Source organism: Armigeres subalbatus, chromosome 1, assembly GCF_024139115.2.
Source record: "Armigeres subalbatus isolate Guangzhou_Male chromosome 1, GZ_Asu_2, whole genome shotgun sequence".
Classification (NCBI taxonomy): Eukaryota; Metazoa; Arthropoda; class Insecta; order Diptera; family Culicidae; genus Armigeres; species Armigeres subalbatus.
The window spans coordinates 8023075-8037835 of record NC_085139.1 but is presented as its reverse complement, the minus strand read 5'-3'; the positions used below and the strand labels follow the sequence as shown (position 1 = coordinate 8037835).

At 38.4% G+C, this 14761-nt stretch overlaps 1 protein-coding gene across 5 annotated transcripts in view; it reads left to right on the top strand.

The window, feature by feature from the left end:
- LOC134220753 (ankyrin repeat and KH domain-containing protein mask-like) overlaps positions 1-14761 on the top strand; it is a 130037-nt gene that overhangs the window by 52624 nt on the left and 62652 nt on the right. For 2 of the 5 annotated variants that reach the window (XM_062699867.1, XM_062699860.1), the window contains exon 2: positions 8598-8636. The exons of the other annotated variants lie outside the window; for them this stretch is intronic. In XM_062699867.1, coding sequence (XP_062555851.1) covers positions 8598-8636 — 39 coding nt within the window. The remainder of the gene's footprint in view (positions 1-8597; positions 8637-14761) is intronic. 5 annotated transcript variants of the gene reach the window in all.

The following is a 14761-nucleotide window of genomic DNA, read 5'->3' as shown; positions in this document are numbered from 1 at the left end:
CTAAAGCGACATCTAACGGCAGCGTGGGATAAAATATCACAAGAGCACCTACGGACCTCATACGATGCGTTTCTCGATCGTCTGCGGCGAGTGGTCAAACTAAAGGGCGAACAAGTTGAACTTGGCATGTGAAGTTTTAAAAGTGATCTATTTCCAAGTGAAATTGAAATAATTTGAAATAAAATGTTTTTGTTTTGATAAATTTATTTGTATTGAAACATACATGTAGCACTTCAATTGCCGGACCCTGTATAATGAGAGGATCTCTTCTACTCGTAGAATATGCTTGTTTTTCCCGTAGCAAGGAACAGGCATAGTTTTTTTATATCTTGCAAACGCGATCATTTAAAGAAGGTGTTATCTCTTCTGTTCGCCTTATACCGGGCAAACGCGTTTATCAAAAGCAGGCATTCTCAACTCTGTTCATCAAAAGAAAGTATCATCTCCAATGTTTGCCCTAAGCCCGGCAAATGCGTTCATTTAAAGAAGGCATTTTCAAATATTTTCGCCTCGTATTGGGCAATGCATTTATTCTCATCTCTGTTCGCCTTGAACCGAGCAAACGCATTCATTTAAAGAATAATTCATCTCCTATGTTTGCCTTAAGCCAGGCATATGCGTTCATCTAAAGAAGGCACTATCAACTCTGTTTGCCTTGACGTACATGTTTCTGATTGAATTAGAGGCGAAGGTATAGAATTGATATTTTCGTTAGGATACGGCAGGCATGAAGAATGTTTTCCCTTGCGCCACTGGCAACTTGATCAGAAATCCCCTCACTTTTGCCCTGCGGAAATCATCTGCATCTGATAGTGTGACATCCACGTTAAATGTATATTTTTTTCGACATCCAGAGCATATTGTGAAATTGTACTTCGTTCAAGCATACGATCGTGAAGGTCGTGAAATGAAATTCCTTAAACCGCGTTTAAAATCAGCTTAGGGAAAAATGGGATTTTTTTGGAAATGATAAGCAAGTTGAAAATGAATAGTGAGAAATGAGAGGTAATAAGGGAGTACTGAAAAATGAAAAGCGAGAGATGATAAGTGAGAAATGAGTAACTAATAAAGAATAGATCTCTTATACTACACACTACCAATACTACTACAATACCATATAAATAACTAATTTTACTATTATAACATAATTTGTTGTTGGGATGCTATTTTACGTTATTTATAAATAACATAGGAATAACTAAATCTGATATCACAGCAAAATTTGTTATTATTATGTTATTTGTTTGTTATTCACCTCTAACCGGGATGATATTACGTCAAATACCCGGAAATGCTCGTAATCTGAATAGGCTGTAATACTACAAGCGTTTAGGAGATTTTATCACATAGTAGCAAGCCTTTGTATCAGTATTGAAGAGTACAAATTGGGTTTGCTTCGGTTCTGAGATCGAACTCAAGAGCTGCTTATGTATAAGACCGCAAAGGTATTCACTGCAAAGATTAGTCACGAATCACTTCGCCTTTACGTACAAGACATCTTTGAATTTCAAATTATTAAAAATTAAATGTTCGTGACATATAGTGAAAAACCATTTTTTTCTTATTTCTGCTGTTTAGAAGATATCAAACAGATTTCTGTCACCTCCCTGAATATTGTCCATAAGTCCATCAAATGTTACATAGTTGGACACAACTGGCAGTATTACCCCTTTACCACTTGTACATCGGTAGCTCTCGCCGTAAGGCAAAAAAAAGTATCATGTTGTTTATCACCGCAGTATCATCATCATCCGCGAAGGCGTGAACCAGTCAACTGAAAGCTGTTTTATATTTACTCCGAACGTGCGAATGTCGTTGTCCGTACATTCACAATGCCGAGACAACCGGAGTGTCCGAAGCTCATAAAAATTCGATCATGTGTACACCTTCCCTAAGTTCAAACGAACCAGTCACTTTTAACGCCTTGCACTAACACACCTTTCTGTTTTTTGATTATTGAAGCAAAACATTGTTTTTTCAATGGGAATCTATCAGATTTTTTGCTAATAAATACATACAAATAATGATGAATCCACATAAACGCTAAGGCCTGTCTTATTTCCCGAATTAAATTTAATTTAACTTTAAAGTGACGTTCGGCCATAAGAATGGTTGGTACTACCCAACAATATCAATAAGACATCTATCAAAAATTATTCGGTATCTGTAAAATGTAATCTAGCTCTGCGAGCTGGATTATTTGATAATTTTCCAACTTTTACTTTCAAGTTTAATTTGAGTTGAAGTCGGGAAATGACAGACCTTAGAGCAAATTAGTCTTGCTTGAGTGTGCTAATGACAATCGGAAAATTAAACTTGATCGGTCTTCAGATCCTCCGATAGAAAACCATTTTCTCACAGTCATTTGAATACCCTTCGTAAATGCTTTAAAAGTTGGAACGTAGATAAACGAAGCTTTGATCATTATAGCTTAAAAAATAAACCACTACCATCTCGACCGTCCGTCGACACGACGGGTTACGCGATTCGCGGGCTGACTGATGTGTTTGTCCATTACTTCTTGTACTTTTTCGCTACTGCTGCTGTTGTTGCTGGTGGCTGCTTCGATAGGAGGTTTTGCGAATCACGATTTGAGTGCAGCAGCAGCAGCGGTGCCTCCGCCAATCGATGGCAGAAACGAACGACACACAAGAGAGCAGAATGAGGTGGCGCAGTTTTTAGTTACCACCGCACCAGTCAGTCCGTCGGTGGATGATGTAGATGTGGAACGAATGAGCGTATCTAGATTTGGCGTGTGCATTGACCAAAAATCTCGGCACCGCCGTATCTGATGGTGCCGCGCTTCGTATACGTATCGGTCCGGCCGGATGAGATAGTGTGTGGAGCGCAAGAAATGTCAAAAGTACGTTGAACTCGATCCAGTGTACGATTTTTTTTTTGCGATTCGTTAATTACGTTTGAATTAGCAACAAATATACATACATACGAATAGAGCGGTACCTAAGTGCCCGAAACCAAAACATTCTCACCTACCGCCAGCTTGGTAAGCAGCAAAAGTATGCAATTTGTTTCGTTTTTTTTCCTCGAGGCTGTCCGATACTTACGTTATCTATTTCTTCAGATGAACCACCAAACGATTCAAGCAGAGCCCAATCAATGCAGTTTATTTAAAGCGACTCTCCGCAATTTATTTCTAGTGGTGCTTTCGTTTCCAAATTCGGCGGCGATAGTCTGCTAACTCGGGGTGTTAATTGTTGAACGGGAAATGCAAATGATAATCAAATGCAGTATTTTTTTTATAGACTATGTGGGGGTTGATGGGGTCTAATAAGTAAAGGGGATGGATGATTTCAGAAAAACAAAAATGTTTTTAAACTGATGGCTATACATTACTTGCCTCAAATGTTCAATACGACATATGCACCTTATAAAATATTTTGAAAAATAATTTATATCGGTTTTTTTCTTCTTATTGGCATTACATCCCCTAATGGGATATTACCGCCTCGCTGCTGAGTGTTCATTCTGCACTTTCACAGTTATTAACCGCGAGGTTTTTTTTATGCCCAGAAAAGTGTCTAGATCGGTCCCAGGAATCGAACCCAGCCACCCTCGGTATGGTCTTGCTTTATAGCCGCGCAGCTTACCGGCTAAAGAGGGCCCCAGTATCGGTTTTACTATCTTTCAAATATGAAATTCGGGGTTAACTAGTGAAAAATAATATCGCAATAATCTAGTTGTTCTTGAGTGTTTTGATTCCCTTTCCTCGACATTTCGCGGAGAACCTTATGTTGAACTTAATGTAAAATTTAAAAAAAAACGCAAATAAAGACATAAAAAAAACGTGGGGGAAAGGCTCCCAGATTTCTATCATTACTGAATTATTGATAAAATATAATTAGGGGAACAGACGGCTTTGGCAGATTTTGTTCTATTATTGGCAGGGGGTTTTTTGTCGACCGAATTTTATGAAATTTGGCCACAATATTCTTTGATATGCAAAGAATGTTTAGGTCAAATTTGAGCAAAATCAGTCATAAAAACCCCCCTGACAATAATAGAACAAAACCTGCCAAAGCCGTCATTCCCCCTATTTATATTTAGAAAATAATTAAATTTCAGAAGCCGATATCAGCAGATACCTCTCTCCGATAAGTTCCGTTTCTATTTAAAATTGCTTCGGTTTGATTGACTGACTGTATCAATAGCAGTTGTTTTTTCATGCTTGGTCATTATGAATAGAATTGCAAACTGAATAAAACGGATGCAGGTTGAGATAAACAGCTTATTCAGAATAGAACAAATAAGCAAACAAACAAAAATAATTCTGAATGTAAAATAGAGACTTTTGTTCACATAAATAGCGGTGCTACACTGCTAAAAATAACTATATATAGTATATGTGTCGCGATTATACATTTTTGGAATAGCGCCATCCTAATATAATCGATATGAATCCACACATAAATCAAATTTTTGCTTATTCGTGACCACACATAAAGTTTATTTCTATATGTATTTTATAAGTGGTTTGCGTGAAGAATGGTTATGTGTGCGGTACGATACGAAACCCTCATCTTATTATTTTTTTCTGTTTTTGATAGAATTCGTATAAAAGTGTATTAGCTATCCCTTCTATTTTCACGAGCAAACTCGCTTCTTATGTGGTTTTTCTTAATGGCCAACTACCGTCGACATCTCAATGTCCTATAACTCGATATCTCTCCCTATGTCGATGGCTTTCTCAGTCCCTTCAATCTACATACACTTGGGCTTTCTACATCTCGATAATCTCCCTTACTCGATGTGTTCTGATCAGGCTTGTCATTGATCACCGTCCATAGTCATAGTCAAACAATAAATACCAACGTTTCACTTGCAGGATCATTCAATCGCAATAGGCTCGTTTAATTACAAATCCGCGTTGTCAGGACGGGAACATTATTTGTTTGTCTCTGGTTTAGTTACCTCCCAGCCCATGTGTGATAAGACTCTTCGCTGAATGAGCCCGTCTCGTTACCATGGATGGCGAGAACGATGTTTTTCAGAGAATGACCCTCTCTGGATACATAAAGGATGGTCGCGAAGCTCAATGCAGTGAATAGGTAACTTACGGCATGAAGGCTTTATCTGTGGTTTATTTGTCATATCATAGCTTTATAGTGCACAACCTTCACGGATCTGAAATGACACAAATGCTAGCGTTGAAGCCAGCTGATCTTGAGGTTCTGAGTTCGATCCTCCAGTATATTTTTAATCAATATTTTTGCTGTAATCATTTTAGTTTTTAATTGATTCTTATCTTTATATATATATATATTAGTTTTTGTATATATTGAATAGTTTCTTGACGAATTGAACTAGTGCGAGCTCTAGCAAAAGTGTTTACATAAGCTATAAATAGATTGATAAAAGGTGGAGAACATATTGGTCGCGACCATCAAACTAACAACGGTCAGAGCCACTGAAGGTCAAGGAATGAAAAAACTTATTATGGTTACCAGTGGTTTCTTGGTCGCGATGTTATGGCTTTTGGGTATGAGATATAGTTGCTAACGTTGGGATTGGCGACGACGATCAGTAGGAGAAAAAACTAAGCATACCAATGACTGTCATGACCAATGCCAAGCCTGGTTAGCATTAGCATTTAGCAGTTCGCACAAATTCGTAGGTGGTACAAGCCAAGACTATTGTATGAGAGTAGCATCACTTTCATCCGTTACCACAGATATTGATTTGGGACTAATCACTAACTCTTAGATGCAAGCAATGCACTCTCCAATAGTCGAGATCTGTCCTGGCCACGTCCTTGCGAATGCTGAGGAAGGGGAAGGATGGTTTGTTGGACACCTACTTGAGAAAGATGCAGAGAACTCTACGACCTCTCATAGGTGCCACGGGAGGTTTTGGGATTGCGTGGAAGGTTATAACAGTAGGAATCGTTTTGGTATAACGTGAAACACAGAAAGAACTAAGATAGAAATACAAAGTAGGAAAGGGACGAGCCTGGAATTGAACCCACCCTCCTGCTTACAAGGCAAAAGCAGTAGCCACTAGATCACCGGGCTCGTCGGTACATGACCAATGCCAAGCCTGGTTCTGATCATATTTTGTTCTGGATTCACTCTCCTTATGTCGATATGTTCAAATTTTTAGGCTACTAGACCATCTTTGGACAATAACAAACACATCAAAAACAGGAAACGACATTTGTTTTGTTGTCGTTTTTCATAGCAACGAGCTTTTTTTGGATCTAGCATCCATCCATTTCAATTTTTCTTCCATTCCTCGATCTCTCCCTATCTCGATGGTCCCTTCAATATCGACTGTAGTATATATAGCGACTGTAGTTCGAAGCTCCGATACAATTAATGTTTTCCGTTTTGGTTCGGTGATAAGATACACAATTTAAGACAATAGCGCATATTGCATGTTTGTCACATAAAGGCTTTTCCCAAATGTTACATCTGACTTGTGTCAGTATAACAAATCGCAACTAACTCCACACGTCGAACGCTAAAAAAAACGACGCATTAGCGTACACAAAAAATGGGTAAACCAAAAATTGGTGATTTTGACCCACTTCGTGATAAGCGAAATAACCCATAAAATGAGTAAAACGCTTTTACCCATAAGTGAGTACGAACCTTGTACGTCAAAATAGATGTGCATTTTTTACCTGTCTTCTCGATTTTACTTTTGAATTTTTTTGAATGTGTTTCACATGAAGCAAAATACGTGAATGGAATCCGTAATTCCTTGTATAAAAGTGAAAATTATCAATTTTGACTCAATCAATTTGATTATCAAATGAGTAGCATTTGACGATTCTCGAGTAGACGAGTGGAAAATGTACTAAGGTACTGTTCTCCAAGGAGCTCACAGAAAGAGCAACCGAAAAAGAAAATGTGCATCAAATACTGCAGCAAATTTGTCAATTCGGGACCGATTTGCGATTTGGGCGTAACTTATTTTGTTAACAAAACTTAAAAGGCGAATTCCTGCTAAAGTAAGCATTTTCTGAGCAAACCACGGTACTACCGTAATCTGAAAAAGTGACGTATCCGCCAAATTACAACATGCAAGTTTTCCATTTTTCTATTAATGAGCTCGATCAGTACTACTCGTTAACACCATTTTTGGAAAATGGCGTATACGTCACTTTGTCAGATTACGGCAGGGTATGCATCCAACAGAATAGGCTTTCCTCTGCTAGGTAACGGAATTAGTTTTGGAGAAAAATCCGTAGTCCGTAGAACAATGTTTGTTCACAAAATAAGTTACGCCCAAATCGCAAATTGATCCCGAATTACTGTTTGTTGTCATGAAATGTAAACACCCGTTCCGAAATAAAGCCTGTCCACGTTGAATTTCGTACACCAATGCGATTTCCGTTCAAATAAAAAATTGTATTTTGTTCATTACTTCCATGGTCCAATGTATCCAATTTTCAATAGGAAACAATGGGACAGAATTCTGCGTCGAATGCAACTTGTTGCGTGTTAATTGGTTGAGGATAAGTGTGCGAAAAATGAGTGACACTTTTTTACGCGATTATTTCGTAAAAAAAGTATTTTGGCCATAACTTCCGATCTCATAGTCCGATCTGGCCAATTTTCAATAGGAAACAATGGGATAGAAGTCTGCGTCGAATGCAACTTGTATACAGGTCCTACCTGTTTGCCCAGTTCAAGGTACTCACAATTGTTTGTGACCTCCAGCGTCTACAGCCCTGTTATGACAAATATTGTTCAAAACTAATAACAAGTTATTCAACACTGACGAACAAAGCATCTGTGATCGATTCGCCTGATAAATGGCGAGATGATCTCCGAAATGAGTGTGACCAAATGTTCATTTAGTGGTTGGACCAATAATCAACTCGTCTTTTATCAATTACTTTGAACCTGATTAGAAATGATGAATAGGTTTGATTCACCCCCTTCTCCTGAATAGAAAGATTTTGATCATGCAAATTCTTTGCTTTTGTATGAAGAGGATGAATATGAATAATATCACAGATGAGAACGAAGTAATGAATGTCTGTTATGGATTCATAACAGTACCTATCAGAATTCAATGGAAATAGTTCGGACGCATCTCCTAGGCTGGAACAGTATAGCAATCCTGTTAACAATAACATATTATGGTCAACGAACTTATATTCTTATTTAGTTCAAACGCACAAAGTAGTCTATCAGCAACATGTCAGTTTGTTCATATGGCGTTGGCATTTGCTATCGCTCTAATATGTCATTGGTCTAAATTTACATCATCGTTCTGGCGTTCTATCTTCAATGGCTTCCCAACAATTACCTAATTTAGATAATTCAATTTAATATAGTTTCTAATGACCATCATTCCGAACCGCTCTCGATCCCACATGTGCTAACAGACAGACGGTAATGTAGGTTGCGCATTTTTATCGTCCCTGGAACGAACCAGTTCTCTCCCCATTGCCTTGTCTCATCGAATCGAATCATCTCTTCCATACGGTCAATCATGTCACCAAACCATAACCTCATCAATAGTGAACCAAATTTTGTCTTTATTTTCTCCCGTGTCTTTTTTTTTCTATACCTACGGCATATACATATTCTTTTTCCGGTTCTTTTTCTTTTTCCCATTTCTTCTAGATTCTGCTGGCTTGTCTCTGTCTAAGGCCAGATCTGCTGGTAAGTGTGCCAACAGCGTACCGTGCCTCAGCGCCTGCCCGCCATGCCACATTCGCAATTACATTCATTCAGTGTGTCAATATCAATCGAATCGATTTTGTGTTTGTTTCGTTTCCGTTTTCAATTGATATTCGGCTTTATCGTTTTTATTTTTGGTTTCTGTTGCTAATCGTATTAGACTTTATACTAATTTATGTCCCGCATTTATCCGACGCTACCTTCATATCATCTGTCCCAACCGCACACATATCTCGTTTCGCCTGTGTTTCTTATTTGATTTATATCGTGTTTGTATTCCAAAATTGTTTGTTGTTTTTCGGTTTTCAAAATTGACGCATCTAACCTGCCATGTGAGTCGCTCACTGACGGACATCGCCCTTCTCAGCATTTCTGGCCTTGGATCAGCAGACGGCAAGAGAGCAGAATTAAGAATGCACTAACGAGCGGGCCCGACCCAAGAGTCGAGGTCTACGACTACCGATTAGTGACCGCCGCCGCCATGGCATACAATCTAGCGAAGGGTGGACTATGCCAGTCTGTTTGGTTTTCAGCTTTCACAAAAAAAATATGTGCTTTTGTTTGTGTGTCCATGATTTCAGAATCCTGCCGTTTTCGTATTCGTTCGTACGTGCCTGAGAGTGTGAGCTTGATGGAAATTCAGAAGATTCGGTTAACAACTCCTACTAATTGGTTTGCTTAAAGGCGTGTCATTAACATGTTTGCTAAATTAAAAAAGATGACCACTTTTAAATATCTTTATTAAAAAACCAACAACATTCCTTGTTCATAATCGCAATTAAGTATTCCTGGTTGGGTATCATTTTATCGAGGCAGTTGCTTAGAATTCATTGATTTTTAATAAGTATTACAGTGATTCTCCTATGTTTTCTATAGAAAATGTCTGGAACAAATGATAAAAATCAAAAAGTTACAAAGTGAACTATTCCAATATTAACCTTTGATGAATTACCTGCCATGCAAATGTCGAATGTTATAATCTCACATGTTTGGGCAGTAAACGTAATCAGAGATGGAAACAAAACAACGATTTATCAAACATAACCTTGCTCCAAAAAGTGACCTTTTCCACCAACGAATGTAAATCGTTGTTCAACCGTCGACGATCATACGTACGTGTTCCACCGAACAGTCATCGGAACGAATAATTGCTGATGATGACCACACTCTCCGCCCATATAGCCACGTATTGCGAGGGCTGACCAGCCAGCAGTATCTAGACTTGCTGTAGCTATGCATAGTAGGGTTTAGCAGCCGCAAAGTCTACGCCATTTGAGGTCGAATTATATTAATCAGCCCAACAGCAGCAGTAGCAATAGTAGCAGCACGCATACTGCACCCCATTGTCGACGGTCATTTCTGACTTTCTCGTGCAGAATGGTAATATGCTTTGGGTAAAAAAATCGTATTCCATGTGTTAGCTTAATTGGTCAAACAAATGGTAAAATGGTGAGTCGTGATATTATTAAAATCCAAACAAGCCTAGTAGAATAAGTTTGCGACAGATATGTACATGTCATGAGAGAAATATTGCGTCACTGATAGAGCGCTATTCTCGTACAACAAAGTTACTGTGGATTATAATTATTATCAATATACTCTAAAAGATCCTATCAACTGTGGATTGGAGGCATGTGTTTCTTTACATGAATTAATTACAACTGAGCTCAACCAACTAATAACAATCGATTTCTGTATTGAAAGTTACAACCAAAATAGTCCCATTATCCACAGAGTATCTTGTCCTGTCGATCTATGAGACGAAACAGTCTTCCACCTAGATGGATCAATCTTTTTTTTCATTCGTTTTATCTATCGATCGCACTCGCAATGTTATTATAGTGCACCATCTACCATCGAGCTTTATTCGACTATGAACGGCACGGCAATGGAGTGATATTGGAGCGGACACCAGAGCTTGCCTGGTACAGGACGAGGTTGAGGATAAAGTTCGGAAAAATTAGTCATCACTGACGACGACCGTCTGTCGACGTTCTCTGTTCCGAGTTCCCACCCCCACCCCGAGGACTTTTCCACCCGAAGTACGCCAATGATGACGTTGGTAATGATAACTTGGCTGGACACGATATGTTTCGTACTCGAATTGTTTCTACTGTGCCCAACCTTTTCAGGTAACCTGTAATTTCGGTGGGTGCAGTCCGTCCATTGAATGACAATTCACCTCTACTGGTTGAGTAACAGATGATAGCTTTTACCAGAGCTTTAGCCGGATTCCAGTTATTAGAAATGGTATTAACGTTATTGATACACAATACCAGCTCAAATGGCGTAAAACTAGTTTTTATGCCATTTGATAGAACGTCCGAAAAATAGTTTTGGAATATTCTTATACAAGAGTTCTCGAAGAGTTCTTTCCGACTTTTGCTCTCATTCGTATTTTTATGTTCATAGCTGAAACTTATCACATGAGAAATTTGTCTATGACTTCTAATAAAACCAAGTTTGGGAATAAAACTTTCGTATATTTATGGTTACCATATCCTAAATCGATTGGGGACTAGTCGAAGAGCAAGAATAATTCGATTTGAAGGTAACTCTGGATACGTTTCCCAGGAATTTAAATGCAGAGGATTCCCAACACCGCAAAGCACTAGCTAACGTGTACGAGAGACTATTGGTCTTCTGATGGATAACAACCAGCATTGCCTCATCAAGCAAGATTTGAGAAGATTCGATTGACCATTTCGAGAAGGCAGCCCGTTCGTCCAAGGAATCATATTTGAATAATGCGATTGGTATCATATTTGCATTTGAACTGGTCTAAGTTGTCTTTCAAAATCTGACAACATTCGGCGACGGCTAAATAACGACGGGTATATAACGAACTGACGTTCAAGTTGACAGCAACCTAGTTTATCAATAAGGTGACAATGCAAGAAAACTACACCGAGCAAGTTCTGAACAATTCACAGCGAGCCAAGACTCCTAAAGAACTGCTGTTCAACGCATAACTGTCCGATGTTACCATTGATAAAAAAAAAACTAGTCAATTTGTGTCACTGATTTCAGATCTAAAAATTTCATCAATATTTTTTGGAATATCAAGAGCGTAGGCAACGCTTTTCCAGAACATAAAACGGATCACTATTTATGAAGACATGTTCCACTCTCTATTATCGTCAAACGGCAACTTCTTTTATTTAGTGGAACAAAATGACTCGAATCTGCGGTTTTTTCCTCAATTGTAACGTGTATTCGCCCAGAAAAGCTATCAGCAAACAAATTTGGCGATACGTCAGTGAAGCGTTTCTTTAGTCCATTTATGACCAAATCATCTGTAGGTGAACAGAGAACCAACAGAAAGTTTTTAATAAAGTTGATGTAATTAGTCAGCTGCATTCGAACCGAAATACTTGATGTGAGGTTTAAAAATTAAGAAGATCTTTTTTTCCTAAATCTAGTTTGTGTTGTCACTAGATCATGCTTAAAATCGATGCTTTCTTATCCTAGAGTGTGGATATCATTTTCGATTGATATATACGCAATACGAAGGATCAAATTTTAAAATATTCATCTTTTTGTTGAAAGTATTTAACTTTAAGTTAACCTTCTAATGCTCAATCTAGAGGTGTGCGCCGCCACGCCGCCATCAGTTTTTGGCACGCCGCCGCCGACGGCATTTTTGCATTTTGGCGCGCCGCCATTTAAAATTTGTCACGCCGCTGATTTATAATTTTCCACAGTGGAAATTCCATTGATAGAATTTTCTGATTGATCACTACCAAAGATTTTCTTGAAAATTCCATTCAATTTCTTATTAAAATTTCCCAAAACTCCGTAAAAACTAAAAACTTTCTTGCTGAAATCCAAAGAATTTCTCGTTTCAATTGAATTTTCGAACGAAAAAGAGTCGTGTGAAAAAAAGCCATTTGGCCGAATATCATAAGGCTGAAAGTTGTTTGGTTGAATATATCGTTTGTTCGAATAGACCGTTTGGTAGAAGACTAAGTAGCCTAAAGTTATTTGGTCGAATAGTTCATTTGCCTGAAAATATCGGTTGGCCTACTAGCTCAATTGGCCGAAATGGTTGTTCGGCAGAAAGTGCCATTTAGCCGAAATGGACATACGGTCGATAATATCGTTATGCTGAATTGGTCATTTTGGATATGTTGTAGACATCAACGGAAAAATCCCTTGAATTTCGCGGGGAATATCTGATCTACTTTCCCAGAAAATACTTAAGTTGTTGCAGAATATTCATTTGGAAATTATTCTCAGATTTTCCACGGGAGCTACCTTGAAGTTTCGAGAATTCTTTGTAATTACCAAGTGGAACTCTTTTGATTTCCCAAAAAAAAATGTTAAGAATCTCAGCGAATTTTTTTTCGGATTTGAAAAAAAAAACAGAAACACCGCAGAAAGTTCATGCTGAGTTTCTGTTGAGTACTCTTCAAAATTTACACAGAAAATACTTCATAAATGTAGGAGCTTGTGACTGGAAGAAAGAATACTTTAACATTGACTTTCTCAATCTAGATTAATTGAGACGACTAGTTTGGCATCGCCAACGTTAAAACAGAAAATTCTTCGGAATATCCGCGGGAGACTCCTTCGAATTTTCACGAGAAATTTTCCGGAAGTTCCGTGGGAAATTCTTCAAAGTTTTCGCGGAAGATTGTTCAAAACTTAGACTTGAAATTTTTTTTTTGTTTTCAACGGAAAATTGCTCTAAATTTGAAAAGATTTTCTTTGGATTTCTACAGGAAATTCTTTGTTTTGTCCATAAGAAATTCTTGGCGAATTCGATTGGCCGGAAGCACCAGACGACCAAACTGGTAATTTGGCCAAGAAAGCCGTTTGCCCTAACGTGTCATTTGGTCGAAACGATCGTTGGCCGCAGAAGTCATTAGGCGAAAATGCCTTTTGGCCATTTGGCCGAAAATGTTATTTTCCATACGGTTAAATGTTACTTAATGGATAATATGGTCAAAAATGGCCACTCGTTTGTCCCCTTTCTACTTTTAAGCCGACACTAACCTTTAAGCCAAAAGTCATCTAGCAGAATTCCATTTAGCCGAGCTGAACTAAACGTTTATCTGAAATTGTTATCAAGTCAAAAATGATTTGAGCGAAAATGCAGTTTTGCTGAAAGCTACATACAGTCGAAAAGAACATTCAACCGGACAGGTAATTTGACCACATTCAGCCAAACTACATTTGCAGACAAACAATTTTGGACCTGATAACAGTTTCGGATATACGTTCAATTCGGCTTAATGAGATTTGGTTAGATCATTTTTGGCTTAAATTGACTTACAATGTAGAGTGGCTACGAAATGTCGGTCAATGATCCTTTGACAATAAGGCCATTTCATTTGGCCAAACAAGTTAACATTTTTAACCATATTATCCGTTCAGTAATTCACATTTGGCCATATGACTGTTGGCCTAAATAACATTTTCGATCAAAAGGCCCATAATGGTAGCTCATTTCGGCGAAACGGCATTTCGGGCTGATGACCTATTCGGCCAAATGACCTGTTAAGGAAAAAGTATTTTTCGGCCAAATTACCAGTTCGGCCGTATTTTGCCAATGGATTTTTTTTTTCATAATTTCTTATAGACAATACACTAGTCGTTAGATAACTGCAACATGTTTACATTTCAGTCAGCGAATGGCGTTCGATAACTGTAACGCATTCTAGGCATCAAACGTTTGTCAGTAGACGTCAATAATCCGCTACATAATTTCGTATTTGTTGAATGAGTGTTTGTGTTATTTTTCGATGTTGCACAACCACAATCACAATTTCCCTAAGCACGGAAAGAGACAGACGACACAACGCCGGTGGTAAATCATTCAGAAAGCTCTTTTCATCGTCCATTTTTTCTTGAGCCTTAACATCGTGGGCCCTCCCTAGCCGTGCGGTACGATGCGCGACTACAAAGCAAGACCTTCTGAGGGTGGCTGGGTTTGATTCCCGGTGCCGGTCTAGGCAATTTTCGGTTTGGAAATTGTGTCGACTTCCTTGGGCATAAAAGTATCATCGTGTTAGCCTCATGATATACAAATGCAGAAATGGTAACTTGGCTTAGAAACCTCGCAGCTAATAACTGTGAAAGTGAACACTAAGCTGCGAGGCGGC